At 50.0% G+C, this 17,897-nt stretch overlaps 2 protein-coding genes across 7 annotated transcripts in view; one reads left to right on the forward strand and one right to left on the reverse strand.

Annotated features, from left to right (window-relative positions):
* Positions 1–3,915, reverse strand: part of TSPAN15 (tetraspanin 15) — a 16,200-nt gene extending 12,285 nt beyond the window's left edge. Inside the window, exon 1 of one of the 2 annotated variants that reach the window (XM_068688862.1) lies at positions 3,577–3,915. In XM_068688862.1, the coding sequence (XP_068544963.1) occupies positions 3,577–3,672 (96 nt within the window). In that variant the 5' untranslated portion in view covers positions 3,673–3,915. The other variant, XM_068688863.1, reaches the window with a different exon arrangement.
* TACR2 (tachykinin receptor 2) lies at positions 3,481–16,979 on the forward strand. Of its 5 annotated transcripts, XM_068688857.1 has the most exons (9): positions 3,485–3,621; positions 4,671–4,779; positions 4,874–5,428; positions 6,670–7,087; positions 7,214–7,847; positions 11,073–11,267; positions 14,182–14,338; positions 14,924–15,120; positions 15,558–16,979. In XM_068688857.1, exons 5-9 carry the CDS (start codon positions 7,444–7,446, stop codon positions 15,751–15,753), a joined length of 1,149 nt encoding a protein of 382 aa, XP_068544958.1. In that variant the 5' UTR covers positions 3,485–3,621; positions 4,671–4,779; positions 4,874–5,428; positions 6,670–7,087; positions 7,214–7,443; the 3' UTR covers positions 15,754–16,979. The 5 variants fall into 5 exon arrangements, with proteins under 5 accessions (XP_068544961.1, XP_068544958.1, XP_068544957.1 ...); XM_068688856.1 differs by having other exon boundaries at positions 4,874–5,141; positions 6,670–7,847; XM_068688860.1 differs by lacking the exon at positions 15,558–16,979 and having other exon boundaries at positions 3,481–3,621; positions 6,670–7,847; positions 14,924–15,124.
* Positions 16,980–17,897: the final 918 nt, after the last annotated feature.

Here is a 17,897-nt window from a genome sequence, read left to right on the forward strand (position 1 = left end):
TATATTTAATAACATTTTAATGTTCTGGAATTCAAGCAGTTACGTGTGCTTTAATGTGTTTAAAATGCAACTTATTACTCATCTGACATCACATCTATTAACTCACACTACCAAATGGCAGGGCATTACTTCTCCTCCTTCGCATGTCTTTCTTCCCCGCCTGTGTATGCAGATAGATACACATGCCCCTAAAGCGTCCTAATTCCTAGCCAGTCTGCAACCAACAGCTCCTATGTCCCTTTTTTTCACTACCCAGCCCAGCTCCTGGTGTATTTAGGGTCACTACACACAGCCAGGTGTATCCTGCATCCCCAGTCCTCTTGCCGTCATGGGAAACGGGCCCAAATAAAGGGAAAAACGGCACGTTTGGGATGAGGTCACCTTCCTGAGCAACTACCGGACAGAGCTGGCAAGCGAAGCGAGAAGTGATGCATTTCGTATAACAATTTAAAGGTATTCCAATCAAAATAAATATGACTAAGTCAAAATCGTTTGGTATTAATCCCATGGCATGCTGCAAGTTGATATAAACGATGCTGAATTTGGGAAAAAAATAAAAAATAAATAAAAAAGAACAAGTCCACAGTACTCAATCCACACTGCAGTGGAAAAACTCCAGCTCAAAGAGTCAGGCAAGTCCTTAGGGAAATCCCACAAAGCCCCGAGCATCAAATCCATCATTTTGGCAATCAGATAAATAAGAGCCACCTCTCCTGCCCTGACTTCGCTGCAAGCTCCACGAGCCTGCTGCCCACACGCAGGCGGTCGGTAATTACATGAGACTTTTCGATACGACACAGAAAATCCCAGCCCCAGCTCTGGGCAGACACACAAGCTGCAAGATCGTGAGCCCAACAGTCGAAATATTTGTTCTTTATTAAGTGCTTTTAAATAAATAACTTCCTGGAAATACTTGATTTTCTAGAGAAGAATAAACCCAAAGGGCACTGTGTGAGGAACGCCACCAAGTTGTCATTTAAAAAAAATCTCCGAAGGGTTTTCACCTATAAAAATAGGTGCGTGGGAGTAAGTTAAAAAGCAACTTAAAATTTGACACAGCCAAATTCAAAGCAACTCCTCCCCTGACAGATTTAGAAGCCGTAAGATTCTGGATGACAGAAGGATGACACAGCGGACAAACAGCAGGTACACGCATTTACCCTTTCTAGGATTTGACCTTTTCTGCTGTAAAACTTAATCGGGTATTACATTACTGCACGGTCACTTGGCAGTGTTAGCCAGAATCTTTACAAAATTGGAACGACCGAGTAATAAATTACAAAATACTCAAGTGGAAAACAATATGAACAACTTATCTTGAAATCTTTAATGTAGAAATATCAGTTGAGGAAGAGTCTCCGAAGCAGACAAAAATAACTAGAGAATTTAAAACTTGCCAAGTCCCTTCATTTCACACCGAAACACCACGCTGGGAGTGCTCTGCTGAAATGCAGGCACCCAGCACCAACGCAAGGAGAAACTGAAATTAATTCAATTCCGCAGACCCTGGGGACAACAAAACACTCCGCTAAAATGAGAGAGCGGCGCAGGTGTTTGATTAAAACTCTAATATTACTACTATTTTTTTTAAATGAAAGTAAAAGCCCAATCCCCTTATGTCCAGACCACATTTACCTACTAGGCAAGCAGCAGGGAATGCAACGCACGGACAAGCCCTGACCCAAGCCCCTGAATATATATATATATACACCCCAAATTCCCCATTTCCTTCTCTCAGCCCCATCTACTGCTGTCCTAAGGCTCGAGGTGGACAATGTCAGACCCTAGAAAAATCACAGGATTAAAGATATCTCACAAGCCTCGAGGGCTAACAGGGCCCTCCCATCGCTCCTCTGCTCCCCGCCAAGCTCTGCGGGGCTGCTCAGCGTGCAGATGTCAGCGCTTCACCGGGAGAGGAACCCAAAAACTCGGTGTGATACAGCTGCCTCGAGTGATTCTGAAATAAGTTCTGCAAACCGTGAGCTGCAGAGAGCAGGAAGGCTTCGAGCTGCATTCGTCAGCGTTGCTGTTACCTCTGGGTAAAAGCACCAGCTGATGGGTACGAGACAGCTAAAAACCATTACTGGGGGGAAAAAACACCTAATTGCACTATTAAAATCCTCATTCCCCACAATTTATGCTTTTATGATGTTGTGGCTTTTAAAGTATGAAATGAAAACCTTTTCACCCTTTCCCACGCCGCTGTGCTGACTCAGTGGGAATTTCACCCCGCGGACACCGCCTCGCCAGGAGCGCTCTCCCTTCCAGTGCCCAGAGGTGGAAACACAACTTTTACGTCAGTGGCCACAAACACACCGCCTGTTTACATCCTGCATCCTTCCCAACAGCTCTGAATCCAGCAGCTCAGGCTGCGTCCGCAGGAAAAATCGACCGGCCTTGACTCACAGCCAGCGAGCATCCAGCCCCCTGCAAACACCGGGGGCTTTCCCAGGTGCGGAAGTTGCTTTCCCAAGAGGAAAGAAAAGCTTTGATTTCCTAGCTGCTGCTTTTAACCCTGTGTTTACAGCATGAGCTCACCTGCCCACACAGCAAGAGCACCCTCTGTGTAAAAGGCTGGATGCTGCTGGCAAAGACTGGGCTCCCGCCCTGTGCCGGGAGAGCACTGGGGTGCCACCCATGTTATCAACAGGCTCCGGGTGGCACCGGCAGGCACCCAGGTGACACCAGCGGGCAGGGCAGCGACAGGCCCGTACCAAAATCAGCCGTCTGACGCTGTCACACTGACCTGCTTCAGACCCCTGGGATTTTAGGGAACGCCAGCAGCCGCCGTGCCGGGGAAACGGAAGCATTCGGCTGCAAACAGGGACCCGGGGTTAGAAAATCCGGAGCAAACAACCACGAGCAGTAAATGAAACCCTCACACTGCTGAAAGGGGCTTTGTTCCAGGCAGCCGCTCGGCGAAACGTGACAGCGGTGTCCTTTTTGTGCTGGCAGAGGGATTTTTGCAGCCTGGGGGCCGAAGGGAGGCACGGAGCAGGCAGCGCGCACCTTCCTTCTCGGGGAGCCTGCAAAACCGGGTGTGAAACCAGCACAACAAACCTGCCTTCCTTCCCCAAAATCGCACCCACACAATAACCGAGTAATGCAGGAAGCCTTCAGAGTCGAAAATAAGGGGGTTCCTTTTGTTTGCTTGCTTGTTATCAGAGACAAAACCACCAGAAGGCATCCGGGATCCCCCAGGAGCCGAGCTACACCCAAAGCACTTGGCTTTTGGATTTTCATTCATTCCTCAGCTCACAGCCTTAATTAAAGAGGCACCCGGTGAATCCGAAACCACCCTCCCACGCCTTTAACCTCCAAGGCAGAGACAAAAAGAAACCTGCTGGAGCGCCTGGCACACCGACACAGCCCGCAGCCCCAAAAAGCACCCTTTGAGAGAAAACGCGCGGGCTTCACCTGACAACCTGCATGAGCGTCACAGCACGGCTTCCCCCAAAGCTCGGGGGAGGAATCGCCCCTTTACGCCGGCGGATGAGGGCAGAGGCTTTACTCCTCCATCTCACGCGGGGAAGCAGCAGCAGCAACACGCCTGACACCCCGGCACCCCCGGCTCACCCAGAAGGCGGTGGAGTAGGCGATGAGGGTGAACTTGAGGCAGAGGTAGGACAGCCGCTGGCAGTAGCGCGCTTGCTCCGCGTCCCCCGTCGCCATCCTCGCAGCACCTGTCGCTGCTGCCCTGCCCTTCCCTTCCCTGTTCCTTTTTTCCCTTCCCTTCCCTCCCCAGCCTGGCAGGGAGCGGCCCCGCTGCTGCCTCTTCCGCCCCCGGGGACGTGGGGAGCGTGTTCGTGGGACGGGCTTCGTCAACCTCCAAGGGCAAAGGAGAAAATAAAAGCGTAGCGAGCACAAGGAGGCGTCCCCAGAGCGCTCTCCGGCTGGGTTCCCTCTGCTTCCCCCCCCAGCAGGGCCCTTCAGACAACAACACGGCCGTGGGGATGTCCAGCGATGGCTCCGGCTCACTGCCGTCAGCGTTCACGCTCCGTTTGCCACCGCCGGGGTTTGGGGAGCCGCCAGGGCTGCGTGTGGGTCAGGTTTGCTTGGGGGCAGTGAGAACACACCCGTCTGTTGTTAACATCTGGAAAAAAAACACCATCAGCAGCCCCTCACCGCCGGCTGGCAGGCAGGGGATGCGGGAAAGCTGCAGAGCGACGCTGCGGTTGGGGGTGCCCCCACATAACACAATACTTCTGAGTATTTATCTTCTAAAACATCACCAACTTCAACCTTTGCACAAAGCTGCAGATGTCCCTGACACCCACCAGCTGTACGTGGTCAGGAATGTCACCGCGTGGAGTGTCACCTCGTAAATCATTGAGCACCCGTCCCTCGTGTGTTGTGGGCGTCGCACCCACCCAAATACAGCCCTGCCACTTACACACTGCCCTGGTTTAACTCGGTCAGTAGCTGTCGTTCGGCTTTCCTGCCGCCTTGCCTTGCCCTTCGTGCTCCGGTTTCTGCAAATAAAGTTTCAGAGCACGAGGGGCTGGCTGGGGAAGCCGTTTGACAGGAACACCCGTTCTCCCGTTGTTTTCACTCCGGGCTGAGCCAATATGCCAAAGCAGGTTTCTGTTATGAAAGCGTATGGAAACAGCTGAATAATCCTCTTTCGTCTACATCCCAGTAACTTCCACTTCTTCTCCCTCTCCTTCAAGGCCAGGGAGCCATTGCAAGCACACCCAAGGCACGGTAGGTCCCACAGGACGTCAGAAAGCGATGGTCTGCAGAGAGCTTGACCCAGGACACTGGGGATCTGCAGGAAAGGTAAGTGAAGCACAGCGAGCCCCCTGCCAGGGAGTGGCAGGAGGACCCCGAGCATTTCAGGGCTGCCAGCAGCCTTTCTGCTGCTCTCTTCCAGTTCACGTCTGGCTGCTACAGCTGCTGCCCAGCTCCGTCCTGTGGTCCTCACCTCCTGGTCTCAGAGCTGTTCCCTGGACAAAGGTCCTTCCTCCCAAAGCTGAGTCCAACGTGCAATGTGATTAAAGCCCCTACCACCTCTTATTTTGTATTTTTCCACCAGACCAACTGTACCTTTTTCACCCTTCATTGACCTTCCAGACCCACATCTTCTGTTTGCATCTCTCGCCCTCTGCCTGGAGCTGGCACCGGTGACTCAGCACAGCAAGGTTTGGCCCCCAGCTATCTTGCCCATGGTAAAAACAACAATAAAGCCAGCCAAACCCCACAGCATGCCTTCAGATAGGCCCTTTCCCTGGTCTACCTCCAAAAACCATTACAGAAGCAGATTTTGCTTGCGGTCACAGGCAAGAGTGACTTTCCTGAAGAATTTGGATTCTGCCTTTGTAAAAATTGCTGGAGTGTGTAAGTCAAGAGGCCAACAGCCCACACTTCACAGCTGGCCAGGCTCCAGGACAATAACCTCATCGATGCACAACCGGCAACCAAATGCAAGGTGTGGGTGTGTGGAAGTGAAAGCGAGTCCCCAGCAAGTGGTATGATGAAATGTTGACCCAAGGGTGGCTGCTCTCAAACGAACACCCAAGTAACAGATCAGATATAGAGGTCAGAAAAAGGCCGGGGTGGCTCCAAGGAAGTGCAGGCGCCCTGAGCACCTTCAGTTTCATGGTCAGCCCACGGGGATTTTGGTTTCACCTTCGAAACATCAGTAATTTTTGTGGGGAATGCTTGCTAATATTGTGCTTCCCGTAACAAAGGCTGATGAATTACTTTAGCCACCCTCTCAGCTAGACACACGGAGGCTTTTGCCTCTGTGAAACTGGAAGAGATTTGAGTGAGCTAAATTAAAAAAAAATGTGAACACAATTAGCTACTGAACTCACATTGCAAAACAGATGAAAAGCCTTCCTGCACTGTACACAGAAAGCGAAAGGCTCGTAAGCTGTTTAACAAGGTGTCAGGGGAAGGGCCTGGGACAGCTTGGCCACACACAGGAAGAGACATTTTGTGCATTTTTGCAGTTTCTGGGTAAGGGAGTGAGTTGAATCCTGAAAGCAGGTCTTAATACCTGAAATGCTTTTAGCTTCTAGCAGAGCATGCACGAGCCAGTGCCAAGTGCTCTTTAAAATCTCAGCCTTGACGTGTTGCATCTGTTTACGTAGCTTGCTCCAAAGCTGCCAGCGAGCGGGAGAGCTGTGCTCCCAGCAGAGGTGGGGCCGGGGGCTCCCCTTGCAGGTACACCAGATGTGGGCTCCTCACATACATTTTTCTGCACCACATGTTGGGAAAATGGGTGCAGGGATCCCAGGGAGAACTGAGCCTTGGTTTCCGCATCCCTCACTCAGCCCCTCAGCATCACAGGGCTGGGAGCTGAGGTCCCTTGGTGCTAGACAACAGCTGACGGTGGCTTTCTGGAGCTCCAGATGAGATCCTGGGCACCAGCTTCCCCCTGAAGCCTTATTACAAGTCACTGCTCAGGTTTACTGTACCAAAAGCCTCTCTCCAGGCAATATTCACCAGTGATTCTTCAGGCACCAGCAGGACATGCTGCTCTGATCGACGTAAATCAAACCATACCAAGTCTATTAAATAGGGCTGGCTGAGTCGCATTATAGCGGAAGGTCCCCATTAAATGAAACGTATCAAAAGCACCGATAAGCCTACACAGAGCTGCAGAGAGCAGGAGCCCTTTGCTCAAATCTCACTGAATGTAGTTTGTTCCTTTGTTGCTACAAGGGCTCCCATGAAGCCAGGAAGGGTCCTGGAAACCCAAGGACGGCAGGACTGGCAAGCCCAGCGCAGCAGCTACCTTTGCATTTAAGCCTACAAACGCTGATACAGCAGCACGTCCATTTCAGAGATGACTTCCAAATAAACAGAGGGAGGAAACGAGTTTTAAGCACCACTTTGCTGCGTTTCATTCGATGTCGAATTGGTTGTTTAGCTTTTGCCTGCAAGAGACTCCACCTCCTTTCAAAGTGCCCTTAAACCCCGGAGCAAACCCATCCCAGAACAGCTCCCGCCTCGGTGCCACTGCAGAGGGGTCGGATACCTGACGCCGTGGAAAACCACTGCCTCGAAAAGGGATTTCCATTGGATCCAAGTTACTAATGGCTTGATACTTCTATTGTATTTTCTTGGCCCTAAAAATAAGGTAAAGGAAGAGATTGCCTGTCACTGACCTGGAAAACACCCCCCTTCCTTTTTTTTTTTTTTTGGTCTTTTTTAAAGGAAAAGGACCTCTAGTGGGAAGAGTTAATCTCTTGTGTTTGTTCTTCAGGCACAGGTTAAAATGCCAGGCAAGTTGGAGGCCCTTGCCATCAATCACTTCCTCCTGGAACTGCATCGCCTCACTTGGAAAACAGGAGGAGAGGACACGAGACATCGCATCCCAGGGCCTTTTTAACAGCACTTAAGCCATGCACATGGGGATTCGTAACACCAGCACTTACCGCAGGAAAATGAGCAGACGCCAGCTGATTTTATTCTCTGCTTAGCCGAAGAAAAACCATGAGCACATTTCCCATTTCAAACACGAGCGACATTTTGCAGGCAGACTCCCTCGAGGAGGGCGACAACCAGACGGCCGTCACCCAGTTCACCCAGCCGGGCTGGCAAATCGCCCTGTGGGCTATCACCTACTCCTTCATCGTCATCACCTCCATCGTCGGCAACATCACCGTCATCTGGATCATCCTCGCGCACCGGAGGATGAGGACTGCCACCAATTACTTTATCGTGAACTTGGCCCTTTCGGATTTGCTGATGTCCGCTTTCAACACCATCTTCAATTTCATTTACGCCAGCCACAACGTCTGGTATTTTGGCAAGGAGTTCTGCAGGTTTCAGAACTGGTTCCCCATCACCGCGATGTTTGTGAGCATTTACTCCATGACAGCCGTGGCCGCCGAGAGGTAAGAGGCGACTAGGGAAGATACAGAGCTGAGAAGTCTGCTCTAAGGTAGAAAATGTTATCGCAATGCTTTGTGCAATTGGCCCCTGCCTACCCTGTCAGGAGCCTTATCAGCAAAGTGGGGAGAGAGCTAGACAAATAGGCTATGGGGTTACACACTAGTAATGGGAAGAAAGTTAGGCTCTCCTCTCTTATCTCCAGCCTGAGCCATTCCTGAGTCTGTAACAAGTAGAAGTGGCTGAAATTTTATTGTTCCCATGTCCCTGGTCATAAAATGTTTGCCCGTCATCACGCAAGCTCTTTTTTCTTTAAACCACGAGAAGGCCCCATCATTGGGATGGAGCTGGAGCAATAGGAACGTATTGTGGGATGCTGAGAGCATCATAACCCACAACCCCGCTTGTGAGTCCAGTGCAGTGGCAAACCACCAGAAATACTGGGAAGTGGATCAGAAACGGCAGTGGCTTTCACCAGGTCACAAGAGTGACCAGTTCCAAGCGGGAGGAAAGTAATTACAGAGGCTTTGACTTCTGAGGTAATTTGGTATTTTCGTAATGCTCTCTTGCATCCACCGAGTCTCTTTTACTTGAGCTTAAATTTGGGCGCTCCGGATGTGCTTACACCTCGTTGTTGAGCAGCACGATGTTTTGCTTTTTACTAGAAAGCGGTCAAAAGCCCATGGGAATTTCCTGCCTTATGGGCAGTGCCATGTGAAAGAAATAAGGGAGATTGTGCTCCCTTTGAGACTCTCTGCCTGCCTTCCTTCCATTTCTTCCTCTGTTTGCCCAACTCTGGGGAGGAACATCTGTGTCTTTTCCATCCTATGCCCCTGCTGCAACCCCATGGCAAAGGTCTTCCCCCGGTCAGCCAGAAGTGAAGCCCTCGCGTTGGCTTTGCAGTTTCCTTCAGCCTTCCTCTGCTTCTTATCAAGCGTGCGTATCGGCACGGGGCTCTCCCAGCTCCCCCAGCCAACATCCCTCCGGAGCCATCTGCAGACCTTGCTCCCTGAGTCATCGGGGTCACTTCTGCACCGCCCGTCCCTGCGGGCAGCTTGGTTTGCCCTGGCACGCCCAGCCGAGGAAGCAAGCGATAGATAAATCCCATGAGATAAACAAACCCAGCTGGCATAAGAAAGCTTTGCCCTGCAACGCCCACTGAAGCTTGTACCTGAAGCCGGGACATGGCCGTGCCATTTCCAAAGAGCAGGGCAGGGGCTCCTGGAGGCACCGGGAGGATCGCTAATGAGCCCGGGGAGATGAGCCGTGTGCTGGTCACCCCGCAGGTGTCCAGATGAAAGCAGATCTCCAGTCTCAGTTTGAGACTCGAATACCCTTTTGCTGTTCCTGGCTTTTAATCATGGGTTGTTGGTAACAGCTATTTTATACGTGTGGTCTGCCAAAGAATATTAAAAAAAATGATAATCCTTTTCAGCCTGTCCCCATGTCTCCCAGCTCCCATTTTCCTTGGGGACACTTGGCAAAAGTTTCTATAAAGCCAAAATCTCTTTTGTCGCGTGACAAGGATCAGAAAGAAAACTTGGCATCTCCCTGCGAACCATATTTAGCTATTCTCGCTTAACCTTAAAATAGATCCTGACGCTGTCTCCTGGAAAATTGCAGCTTCCACTTGTTGTTATGAGAACTTGTGTCCTCTTCGGCTCGGTTGTTTAAGTTTAATAAAACATCTTTTGAACCTGTTTATTGTAAGGCAGGAGGACAAGAGGCGATCGATCTATTAGGCATCTTTGCTGTGGACAAGGCTCTGTCACAACCGCTCATCATCGCGTTTAGGACTACTCTGCTGCCCCATTTGGGGCTGCTGTGTGCTGGAGCAGCTGTTTCCACTGCACGCAGCACTCCAGGCAAAGAGGTATTATCAGCTCAAGTTTCACGCTCCAGATAACAAAATCTCCTAGGCCCTCTTTGCAAGAGCGGTAGGAGCTCAGCGTATTTCGTCCACGCAGGACAAGGACCAGAGAAAGGGTGCCAGCATCTTGGGGTGTCGCTTGGAAGGGGCACAAAGCAGGGGGGAAATGGAGCTTTTCTGCACAGCCAGAGGAACGAGGAGACCTCAGCAGATCTCACCAGTGGCAGCGTTTATACCTGGGGCTTGTTGGTCACCAAAAGCTGCAGGGCACGGGTTTGGGCACTTCCCTGGGCAAATATTCAGGAGAACGTTTGCTGCTTGATCCTTCCCTGAGCAGTTTTGAGCACTGTATAGTGAGGATGAGCTAAGGAAAGCGAGGTGACACGAACATTTCATAGCTAAATAAGGCTCTGCTGCCGTGCAGCTCTGGCTTACTGTGCTGCCTGTCCGTGCAGTCCCCCTCTGTCCTGCAGCAGTGCCTGAGCAGAGCTCTCTCCAAACGGCTTGGCCAGGAGACAGCACAGAATTTGTCACATTTTCGCTGTAAAAACCAGGAGGCAATTGGCATTTTCCACTCTGTTTTGCCTTTGTAAACAACCATGACAAGGAGAAGGGAAAGCATGACAAGAAATGCATAATTGATTAAGGGCTTGTTACGATACCCTGCCTTCCTGCAGAGGAAACTTAAAACCAGACAGCGCCCTGGGCTTGCAAATAATCTAATAGTCAGATGTGCCATGAGGGCTCCGAGCAGGTGTGGGAAGAAAGGGTCAGCCTTTCCCTTAAATCACAAGCACAAGTGCTCCGGCATTTACAGGCAGAGGTGGATGGCACAGGGCTTTTCCACTGCTAAAAATCAGGGGGAAAAATTCCAGAGAAAAAGAAATTCAAGGCTTCAATCTGCTGTTGTCATCACGTGGGGTGTAAACAAGATTGAGATAATTAATGGGACCAGCACGTTTAGGTCATTTTCCTGAGGAAGGAAGACGGGCATGGTGTTAAACAGTGCATATCTCCAAACTAACACGGTTCACAGCACCAAATTTCAGACCAAATGTACAAAGCATTTTAAAGTGTAATTTAAAAAAATTATCAAAGAGAAATACTTGCGAAGGCCCATATGCAGACAGTATAAATGCTTGCTTCCTCCTTGCACCAGCTGTATCCATCCAGATGGGATCAATCCATCCTACCTTAAGACTTGCAGTTTTTCTCTTCAGAAGGGGGTTAGCTCCTGGAACCTGACCGAATGGCTCTACAAATAAATCCCACCGTATCAGCTGGGGAGTTTTTACACCTGCTGCATTTGTTGTACGGTTTACCAATGGAGCCATAAAAGCATTACCCATTTTTCTTACAGGTATGTGGCTATAATCCATCCCTTCAAGCCCAGGCTTTCTGCTGGAAACACCCGAGTCATCATAGGAATAATTTGGCTGGTGGCATTTGGGCTCGCCTTCCCGCAGTGCTTCTACGCCGAGATCTTGACAGACAATGGAACGACAAAGTGCATCGTCGTCTGGCCAGATGACGTGGGATCGAAGCACCAGCTCACGTAAGAGAAACAAGAAAACTCACGGTTCCTGCTAAAGTTAGCTACGAAATGAATGTCGTGACCAAACTGTGGGCTACAGACAGCACTGGGAGAGAGGGTTGAGGGAGGGGGAGATTGTTAGGGGAACATGGGTTTGGGGCAGCCCATTTAAGCTTGGTTTAAGGCAGCTGTGGAAAAAGCAACCATGTTGTCATGCTCAGGGCGAAGAAGGGTGATACTCCATCCTCCTGCTTTGAAAGTTGGCTATAAGATCTAGAAAGCCTAGATACAGGGCTTGGTGGATTTAAGAGAAACGAGCATAAAGTCTTTAAACAAGCAATAAATTCTGGTTTTTAAAGATTTTGGATTCTCCCCCTCCATCAGGCAGAAGGGAGCTGGGTATTTTTAATGCCGAGAAGCCACATAATTAGCTAAAAATCATGCTGCTGTCTGTGAAAAAAAAAAAAAAAAAAAAAGAGGAGCATGTTATCTAGACACACATCTGCACTCCCGAGAGCTCCTAGCCCTCATAGCAATTTCCTCCTGCTTTAAAGCAAGATTGTTCAGACAGATGAAACAAGCCATACCCTGCATTTGGGGGATCTGCTGTGATTAATCATGATTCAAAGTACATGATATACAGAGCAGCTTGAGAAATCTATCAGGCAAAACATTTCTACAAAGCAGTAATGGAAGAACTGAGGAAAAGGAACAAATTGATTAACAAAATGGAAACAATTCCTCAAACCAAAACCAAGTGCTAATCTCCCCGCATCCATCCTTCGCTGTGAGCGCCTTTCCCCAGCTACATGCACCACGGATGCTTTTCCCTTCAGCACCTCTGGCAGACAGCTGGGCGCCTTCTACAGTTAGTTATTGCCCAACTAACAGGTTTTCACACTAATAAGTGCCAAGTTCCAGGAACTCCATGTAAACTTGGCTGATCCACGGCACATTCAGCCCCTGGCTGTCAGTTTTTCCCAGTCCCAAAAAACAGCAAAGAGTAAAAACAGGTTCACATCCCAGCCCTGCTGGGTCACATACCTCCGAGGGCTCCTTGGTGCTACCCCCGTCCTACGTGCTTGGGAACAAAGTACACCAGGTTCCCATCAACTGAGAAGGAGGGGTAGTAGGAAATCACCTTAAAACCAAGAAGCCTTTTGGTAAAGCCTGAAAGTGAAAATAAAAGATTGTGTCAGCATTTGGGGCCGAAACAGCATTTGGGGCCTATTTGCTTTTATGAGTCAAGCTGGAGAAAGCCACCTAACCCCTCACCTGCAAAGGTGCATGCTATTTCATTCAGGTGAAAAGCATCAGGTTTATTTCTCCCACAGCCATTCTTTGGGAGGAATTGAAGCAAAGCTTTGGCAGATTACCAATGAAATCTCTGCCTGTTATCTCTGTGGGCCCAGAAAAGTTGGGTCCTGACCACAGCAAATAACAGGGCAGATTCCTTCTGGGATCCTCAGCTGAAGAGCAGCAGCTCCTGAGCACAATAAATCTCAGGATGTTCACCAGCTCACCCCCTGAACAGCCTCAGATTTGAAGATTTCAGTAGCTTTCCTAGCAAGGAGGTTGGAAGCAGTGATCTCCAGAAATCATCGTGACTGATGGCTCTGTCGGGATGAACGCCTGCGATACGGAGCAGGGAGAAAAGGCCACATGCAGCCACTCTCGTGACAGTCCCAATCCTAAGGAAAAGAAGTATTAAGAGAGGTGGAGAGCAGGCTGACAACAAACACTCCACAGCTGACAAACAGAGTATTTTTCCACACTTATTTACTTTATTAAGTGCCTTTTCCAGGGCAATGGCTGGCAATGAAATGCAGCCCCCCACACAACAGGGTGGATTCCCCCTCCCAGCACAGCTTTGTGTTGCTATTTCCTGACTCCGAACCATCCCCGCTCCCCTTTCAGTGTCTGTCGGCAGGGTTTAATGTTGCAGAAAGGGGGTCCCATGTGGAGAGCCCCAGTGCTGACTCCTACAGTGCTCTGCAATACAGCCGAGCCCGGTTGTTAATGCGATGAGTATCCGAGTACCCACACGGTGTTGTCCCACTGAGAAAAAACACGCACCCAGCCTTTTGTGGTCTCTGCCAGCAGCGTGTGCCAGAGCCCTCCTGCCTAATCCCAGTTTTTCACACTGTTTATGTTAATGGGACAGCTGCTGTAATGGAGTGAGCAGGTTGTTCCCTCCCCATAAATGGTGGTGGCTTAAAAAAATCAAACCCAAGCACGGGGGAACCAGCAGAAGCTCATGGGGTATCACAGCTCAAGCTCACGTACAGCCAAGGGAGATGGCAGCGCTTTCATCCGGAGCAGAAACCAAGCGGCCTGGTGGTGACAAAAGATTTAATTGTGCATGTGCTCACAAATAAAACCAGCCAGCAACAGAAACACAACAATGGCTGTCACTCACCATGCACGTGCTATAAACCAGCAATGCTCCTTCCTCCCTACCTGTCCTGCTGAGTTTGTGCACTCTGCTAGCAGCCAGCTACATTTGCAAATCCCTGATCATTGCTGACTTAAGATTTTGGCTCCACTGCATTCATCAAGTAGGTTTTTGGAATATTCCTTTTGCAAATACAATCTAAAGGTTCATATTTTTACAGCCAAAAGCCTTACAAGTCTCTTCCCTGAGTGCAGCAGGATAGCAAAGTCCAGGTGGCTGTGGACTGTAACCCTCTGATAAAAGATAAATAGCATTACACTGTCGTGAAAGAGCAGTGAATCCAGTCCAAGGACTAATCATCACAACATGGGAGAGATGAGATGAGCCTTTGCTGCTTACAGAAGCCCCTCTCTAATGATGTTTGCAGGCAAAATTTCTGCTGCTTTATGCTTTGGGGTTGAAGTTAATGGGAGCCAATTTCTGCCAGATCCCTTCAAAGGATGTACTGACGATGCAAATGTGCCTGCTTTTCTGTTTCAGATACCACATCGCAGTGATCGTGTTGATTTACTTACTGCCTTTAATGGTGATGTTTGTTGCGTACAGCATCATAGGAATTACTCTGTGGAGCAGCGCGGTTCCAGGCAACCACATTAATAGAGCCCTCTACGAACACCAAGTCAATGCCAAGAAAAAGGTCAGAGGTGAAACTTAAAAATAATTACCCTAAACACACCAGCTCTTCTGCCCCCAGCTCCAACACAGAGCTTGCACGTCATGCAAGATCTTGTGGGACTGGGCACGAAAGGTTGACGAATTATTTTGGGCTGGGGGGTAAAGGGTAAAGCCAAGAAGCATGAAAAAATGGTGATTCACACGCACCAGCCAGGTTCCAAGGAAGAAAGGCTCACATCAGTGGGCCAGGCTGCCCGGCAGTCCTTAGAGAGTAAAGCAGTGCCCAGTGAAGCCACACACCACAGGGATAAACTCTGGATGGGGTGGAGAGGTTTCAGGGTAACTGCAGTTCTCCCATTTCCCTACCAAATCTCCCTGATGGCTCTTCTGCAGGAAGTGCATGGCAAAACATTTGCTCTCGCTCCCTCCTTGTTCCTCATTTCCATCACCAGGAGTTCGTTTGCCCAAGCAGCCCAGCTCTACGTACCACACACAGCGCTTCAGGAGGGCAAAACAGACCCAAAACAACAGCGGCATCTCCCATTTCCCCAGCCAGCCCAGACAACCCTACAGAGCCCAGGAATAACACACGGTGTGTTTCTTCCAGTTTGTGAAGACCATGGTGGTAGTTGTGATCATCTTTGCCGTCTGCTGGCTGCCCTATCACATATACTTCATCCTGGGGAGCTTCAAGGAGGACATCTACCAGCAGAAGTACATTCAGCAGGTGTACCTGGCGATCTTTCTGCTTGCCATGAGTTCAACGATGTACAACCCCATCATATACTGTTGTCTTAACCAGAGGTGAGTAGCGTGCACGCAGATCTCAGTCTGTAAAGGCAGAAACCTCTGGAGGTGAAAGCCACTGTGATTCTCAGCTGTGCCCAGCAGGCAGAGAAGTGAATTTATATGCTACTAACAACAAAACCGTAAGATTTTCTGCCTCCAAAGAAAGTGCAGACAGCAGACGTGTGATCAGCACGTGGCCAAGACTGAGCGGCTGTGCGAGCACAGCCCTGCTGTGCCAAGAGATGTCTCCCTTGCTCTGCCCTGAGAACGGGCTGCTCTCAGGACACTGGTGAAGCAAGCCCAGCCTCAGGCTCCCCGGTGCCATTTCCTGCTTCAATTTCAATTGAAACCTTTCATCTCCATGGTCATTCCGAGGTAGAATTACACACTTGCTCTTTCTCTGCGCAGTTAAAAAAAGATCTGCCATTTAATTTCTTTTCTTACGCTTACAGGTTTCGTTCAGGCTTCAAGGTAGCCTTCCGGTGGTGTCCGTGTATAAAAGCAACTGAGAAAGACAAGCTGCGACTTACATCCCCATCCCTTTACCAGTCGACCCGCAGGAAGTCAAGGAAATCAAGTTTCAACACAGAAACTCACTTCAATGAGGAAGAGAAGACATCATTTACCCCCACCCAGCAAACGCTTTGATTTCTTCTTCTGGTTCTGACTCTGCTAAAATCACAGAACGGTTTGGGTCGGAAAGGACCTTAAAGAACATTTAACTTCAACCCCCTGCCACGGGCAGGGATGCCTCTCACCAGCCCAGGCTGCTCAAAGCCCCACCCAGCCTGGCCTTGAACGCTTCCAGGGATGGGGCATATCCTAAGACACCATTTAAAGGCAGCAGGTTTGTAGATGTCCTGAGGCAGGTCTGTTTCCTAGGGGGCTTTTACAGGTGCCATCAGCACCAAAAGCACTCTGACAATAAAACAAGACTTACATCCACGTAGGTCCGAACATCACCCAGCTCTGGATACAAGTTCAGCCCTCCTTTAAAGCCACGCTGCAATACAGAAAAGACAAGGTTTTGCCCATCACGTCAAAACAGAAGCAAAACAGACCTCAGGCAGCATCCTACCAATTATTGCCTTCCTGATGGCGAGCTCCTGTTCTCTGTTCCACAAGACAGCTCCATCTGGAAAAGAGCTGAAGGAACAGAAAGGCTGGGGCTCCTCTGGCCCAGTCTGGGCGGACCCTTGGGGTGTGTGGGCAGCTAATTCCTGTGGCTCAGCAGCCTGGAGGTGGACGAGGCTGTGGAGCTGAGCTCCTTTACAACAAAGGCACCCGTGCTGAAAAGCCTGCCCTGAAGCTTTCCTGGATTTTGAGGCCTGTGATTTCACCTGCACCACCTCTCATCATTTAAAGTGGGAAACAGCTCCCTAGAGTCATTTTTTCATGGATTTCTGTAAGCTTGTACCAAAACACAATGTATTTTTCCTGTTGAAGCGTGCTTGAGCAATTCCTCCACCTGCACATAGTCCCTTGTGGTACCTCACCCGGGGAACGAGGCTCTCTGGAGAGCCACAGGCAGGCTTGGTCAGAGGGGCTGCAAGCTCCCGTCACTGGGGAAGGTGCTCAAAAATAGCTGCTGAGCATTGCTCCTCAGCTCCCTAGCTGAGCAGTCATGTTTGCAGCACGACTGCTTGCTTACAGGAGCAGAGGGCCGCCCGGGTGTGACACAGGGGTGGTGCACAGCTGGTGGCATCCCAGAGCTCTGCGCTTCCAGAGCTGCCTGTACCCCGACCCCGACAACCCCACCGTGGTCCCCACCACAGCCAGTCCCTTCGTTCCCCTTTCCAGACTTACCCCATCTTGTCGTCACTGTTCTTCTCTTCTCAGATACTAAAATAAAGGCTGAAATTTGTCATCTTCGAAGCCTGAGGCGTTATGTGCAGACACGCAGAACGGGACAAGCTGAAACACAAGCACAATACTTAATGCCATGCAGTATTTAATGCTGGTGTGATAAGTAGCACCTTGCAATCACCTTCACCTTTGGTGACAGGTTGGCACATAACACCCCAGAGACATACCTTGGCGCACAGGAGGCTCCTACAACACCACCAAGTCCCAGTTATTCCAAATAATCCCCTTTGCTCTGGGAGAACAAAAGCCACAAAGCGTTGCCAGGCTTGACTTATGCAGTAAATTCAGCACAAAGCTTTGTTGCTTGATCAGAAAAAGTGCTCAGGGAAATGATTTTCCCAAGTCCATTTCAGCACAGAAACCAGCAGACACATCTTTCTTCTCCACTTAATCTCCTCCACCTTGCTGGCTGCTGTGGGGAGCAATTATGGTACAGAGAGGCCCAGCAAACTTATCTCACTAATAGGCCGTGGCAGATGGCACAGGGCTGTGCGCCTTTCTTAAAATGTTCATCATTTTAAATTGTTCCAGCAGGCAGCTTCAAGCCTCGATGTTATCTGCCCAGCCTGCTCCTCCTGAGAGCGCACCGCAGGGGTGCACCAGGGCAGAGGGAGAACAAGAAGGAACAGGCAGTGGCAGCCAGCCACCACCAAGTCTTCTCCTACAGGGATTCAAAACACTTTGGAGAGGTGCTCGGCGAGGCACACGCCTCTGGGACTCACGCTCCAAGGAAGTGAAGAACGGCTGCACGACTATTTTGCTGTGTTACATACACAGGCTGTACCTCTCCCACGTGCAGCCGAGGGGACGGTAAGGCGTTAAAGCCCTTCTCCAGCAGCTTTCCAGTGCAGATCTTTTGGGACCAAGAGGGTCCGTCTCCAGCATCCCAGCTTACATTCCCCCGTGCAGCCCCTGACAAGCGCCGA

This window comes from Anas acuta, chromosome 7 (assembly GCF_963932015.1).
Source record: "Anas acuta chromosome 7, bAnaAcu1.1, whole genome shotgun sequence".
In the NCBI taxonomy this organism is placed as follows: Eukaryota; Metazoa; Chordata; class Aves; order Anseriformes; family Anatidae; genus Anas; species Anas acuta.